The sequence below is a fragment of the Alosa pseudoharengus genome, unplaced genomic scaffold, assembly GCF_046254945.1.
Source record: "Alosa pseudoharengus isolate Yale_2024_CS ecotype anadromous, Long Island Sound unplaced genomic scaffold, YU_APseudo_1.1 YU_APseudo_1.1_scf_18, whole genome shotgun sequence".
Lineage (NCBI taxonomy): Eukaryota > Metazoa > Chordata > Actinopteri > Clupeiformes > Clupeidae > Alosa > Alosa pseudoharengus.
Window position 1 is genome coordinate 24,677,604 of NW_027468650.1, and position 4,444 is coordinate 24,682,047.

Below are 4,444 nucleotides of genomic sequence, written 5' to 3' on the forward strand. Positions count from 1 at the left end.
GTCCATTAAATGATGTAATGTTCACAAAAGATGTTCATTTTAATCCATATTCTGAATATTGCATGAAGCTATGATGATTTTGAGGAAGGAGGAGACATATGACATGAGTCAAAAGGCAAAGGAGTGGCGTCATATGGTGACGTGATCAAACTGAAACCCTATATATGCAGGGGAAGTGTAATGAGACAGTCATTCTAAAGACTCGCTTCACTTCACTTCACTTCACTGCCAGATTGTTTCAGCTTGTCCAGTTCACCACTGCCAGGGTAAGTTCAGCACCCGTTAACAGCACACTTGCTTATTTGCAACAGAGAGGAATCAGCTGTACCTGTCTGATGGCTACAGATGCTTTTCTGTGCTATGCAGCTACTGTCACATGTTACTTGAACTGTTTAGTTACAAACTGGGATCTCAGAAAACTTACATGCAGGTTTACAATTTCAATTCAATTACAATTCTTTTTTTTGATATATATTTAAAATGAGGTTTGTACATCAAAAAGAAATTGAGTTATTCATTATAAGCCAGTAATGTTTCAAGACTTTTCCAAATGCACTGCAGATACTCACTGATTACATTTTTCTCTGATAGAAAAAATCTAAATCAGTTAGGTTGTGAGATCTCATAGGCTACAAGTTCTTTGATATATTAGTTCAAGAATTACACAATAATGGTTAAATGTTTACTTCATTTAAAAAAAAATCTAACAAACAACTATTTTTTAGGAAAGATGGGAGAAGAATATGCTGACGATACGTCCACCAGCACCACAGATGTAAGTGTTTCAAAATCTTTGGTTTGAATTGAAACATGACTTTCATTTTATACTAATACATTATCAATGAATGTTATTCATTATGCACGTGCAGTTGTGGAACATGAGTTATGATCAACGTTTAAGCTGCTTGCACAATCTCAGAGTCTATCTCGTTCTCAACAGAACACCTCCGTTGATTGTTTAGGTCGCGTTTGCTGTATTTGCCTAACATATTTTTGCAATAATATAGCATTCTGCATTCTGGCATACATTGTTTGGTTGCGCAAACTTTCCATCCCGCCCCTCGTTATCGCGACCCCACATCTATGTCAACATCTATGCACAGGCATTTCTAGCGTAGTCTTCGCCCCCCAGTCTCGCCTAAATTTTCTGTGCCCCCCGTCTGAAGTGAGACGTTTTGTGCAGGATTGCTCGAGGATGTGGTACGATATGATGCGGTTTTACCTTCATCGACGCTCAACACCTGCACCTGTGTTTTTGAGTAACACGTGCGCGTGCGTCAGTAGAGCGGGGTTTACGTCGCATAAGAGATCTCTGTTTTGAGTAGGCTAGAATATATAGACAAACCGCGACATACAGGAAATTATGGGGAGAAATGAAACACAAAATGTGTGAAACAGTAGAGGATCTGAGGGGCTGGTCGTCTTTTTGCTTGGAATCCATATTAACAGAACACAACACATAGCAGTGTAAATGTCAGGATAAACTAAATATTATGAAAATGTCTGAAGGATTTTAGGATTTTACATTTTTTTCTAAAAAATCCTAGGATTAAAAAAGAATACTAGGATTGATAGCGAAAATGCAGTCATATCCATAACTGATCTGTTTTATGTCTTTCTGTAGTATACTGTTGACTTCACCAGTGATTTTGGTGATCTGGAATTAGACGGCATGTGCAACAAAAAATGGGTCCGTGAATTCCGAGGATACTACGAGCCCCCTCTGTTTTGGATGATCTTTGCGCTGGGCATGCTTGGTAACCTTCTAGTGGTGTGGATCTATACAACTGTCCACAACCGGCTGAAAACCATGACTGACATGTATTTGCTCAACTTGGCCATAGCTGACCTGCTCTTCCTGTTCACGCTGCCCTTCTGGGCTATCGATGCCCAGAGTGGCTGGATCTTCGCTGACGGCTTCTGCAAGGTGATGTCCGCTTTGTACAAGATCAACTTCTTTGCCAGCATGCTCCTACTGACCTGCATCAGCGTGGACCGCTATGTGGCCATCGTCCATGTCACAGAGGCCCACAACCAGAGCAAGCGGGTCAGACTACTGCAGAGCAAGCTGGCCTGCCTGGTGGTCTGGCTGGCCTCCGGCATCCTGGCCATGCCCGAGTTCATCTTCGCCAAGGTGAAGCCGTCAGGGTCGTTCTGCACGTTGGTGTACTGGAACAATGAGCACAACCGCACCAAGGTTCTGGTGCTGTCGCTGCAGATCTGCATGGGCTTCTGCATCCCGCTGTTGGTCATGGTCTGCTGCTACTCTGTCATCATCCGGAAGCTTCTCCAGGCGCGCAACTTCGAGAAGCACAAGGCCCTGCGCGTCATCTTTGCCGTGGTGGCGGTGTTTATCATCTCCCAGTTGCCATACAACGCTCACCTGGTGGTGGAGGCAGGGCAGGCCAGCAATGCCACCATGACCGATTGCGACACGCTAATCAGCTTCGACGTGATCGGCCAAGTGGTGAAGAGCCTGGCCTACCTGCACTGCTGCATCAATCCCTTCCTCTACGCGTTCATTGGCGTGCGCTTCAGGAAGGATCTCCTCAAGCTGCTGCACAAGGTCACCTGTGGGACACTGACGGCACCAGCAATGCCGCCCAAGCGGCCTTCGGTCATGTCCGACACAGACACCACCCCAGCGCTGTCCCTCTAAACTCACCTGAGACTCATGTTCAGAGCAGCTTTAAGTTCGGAGTAGATCCACGTTCAAGGAGGTTCCCTGATGCCAAAGCCTCAGTCAGGAGGTTAAAGTACATCTCCACTTACAGTACCTCCACTCATCCTACAAATCTCTTAGAGAGCATAGAGGGACAGTTGTAGGCAGTAGCTTTTAGGCAAACTTGATGGCGGTACTGTGTAATGTTAGACCTTGCCCTGAGCCGTACTTAGACCCTACATTTGACGGCAGTGACGTCAGATGTTGAATGGGCTCTAGTAGTGTGTTTCAGACTGACAATATGAGAGGAGAGTATAGCTAGCTAGCCTGGTGTACAAAACTGGATTCTTTGGAAACTTTGTTGTACATAAATTAATTCTTTGTTTTTTCTCTAATATTGAAGGTTCTCAGACCTATTGTCAGATGTTGTTTTTAAATCATTTTTATAACTGTCTGCTTGTACATGTCAATGTTGTAAATACACATTTGTTCAGTTTTGACTTCTGTATTTCTTGACTTCTATGTTGTCTAAGCATGCTATAAATAACATTTCACTCCCACTCTAACATTTGTTATAAACTAATTATCTGCAAGTAAACTATGCCGTTAAAAACTTCAATTCAGGCTTATATTCTACCCAATGTGTTTCTACATCAGTATGTAGGTAGAACATAATGGTGGTAAAAAGGAAAGAGAATATGAGAGGGGAGTGCAGCTCACTAGCCTAGTGTACAAAACTGGATTCTTTGGAAAATTTGTTGTACTCTCAAAACTTTGTTGTACATAAATGAATTCTTTGATTTTTCTCTAATAAAGAAAGTTCTCAGACCTAGGTTTTTTTAATCGTCTGGTTGTACATGTGTTATATGCCATTGTAAATAAACATTTGTTCAGTTTTGACTTCTGTATGTCTTGTCTTCTATTTTGTATAAGCATTCTATATACATTTCTCACCCATCATATATTCAATTTAGGCCTATAGTGGTCTATCCAATCTGTTTCTACACAAGTAAGTAAGCAGAACATAATTTTGGTAAAAAGGAAAGGATCAGAATTCCTTATCATCTCAAAAAGCAAATACAGTATGTTGAGTACTGCAGTCCTGGGTTTGGATTCATGAGGATTGGGTTACATTAAAAAGCATTCTGAGCATTACTGAACATTACTGCCATTTTCTTTGTTCTGTAACCTTTACAGCCTTTTTTTACCTAAGCACGCACTGTACAACATTATCTTTCCTGGATAGGCTATGTCTATTTTTGAGGATAGAACGTCATATAATAATATATGTTTTAAAAATAACACAAGAGAACCTCTCAGAGGTTTGCTCAGGCAATGTTTTTTTTTTTCAGTGAGAACTCCCAGCTGCATGCAACATACATTCTGTGGTTGATGCTAAGCTTGCGAATCCACATCACTCTCATTATGACTGTAGACATGGTTGTCTGGTTATGCCAGGCGGCACGCAACAGACTCTTTCCAAACCAATCAAAAATGTCTCTGAGCTGGCATAACTGTTGTTGTGAAAGAATGACTGTGGATCTTTCAGCCGTGACATGATCATTCATATCTGTATGGCAATTTCAGTTATCCACAAAAAAACGTCTGTGTTGTATCGGTTGGGGACTTCCCATAGTGTCTGTACCTCTCAACATCACATGCAAGTATTAATCATGCTACAAGTTGCATCAGCCTAAGCTATGTAACTTACCAGAATACACTACAACCAGCATACTGATTAGTGATCACTTAATCATCACTTAATATCAACCAACAATAATG

The 4,444-nt window shown here is 41.7% G+C and overlaps 1 protein-coding gene across 2 annotated transcripts; it reads left to right on the plus strand.

Annotated features, from left to right (window-relative positions):
* The first annotated feature begins 207 nt into the window (after positions 1 to 207).
* LOC143131223 (C-C chemokine receptor type 9-like) lies at positions 208 to 3,562 on the plus strand. 2 transcript variants are annotated; one of them, XM_076290707.1, is made up of 3 exons: positions 208 to 266; positions 726 to 775; positions 1,625 to 3,562. In XM_076290707.1, exons 2-3 carry the CDS (start codon positions 731 to 733, stop codon positions 2,657 to 2,659), a joined length of 1,080 nt encoding a protein of 359 aa, XP_076146822.1. In that variant the 5' UTR covers positions 208 to 266; positions 726 to 730; the 3' UTR covers positions 2,660 to 3,562. The 2 variants fall into 2 exon arrangements, with proteins under 2 accessions (XP_076146822.1, XP_076146823.1); XM_076290708.1 differs by having other exon boundaries at positions 218 to 266; positions 731 to 775.
* Positions 3,563 to 4,444: the final 882 nt, after the last annotated feature.

Coding starts and splice junctions, on each gene's coding strand:
- LOC143131223 (XM_076290707.1), top strand. CDS start 731: ATGGGAGAAGAATATGCTGACGATACGTCCACCAGCACCACAGAT. Junction 776..1,624: donor CGTCCACCAGCACCACAGAT/GTAAGTGTTTCA, acceptor GTCTTTCTGTAG/TATACTGTTGACTTCACCAG.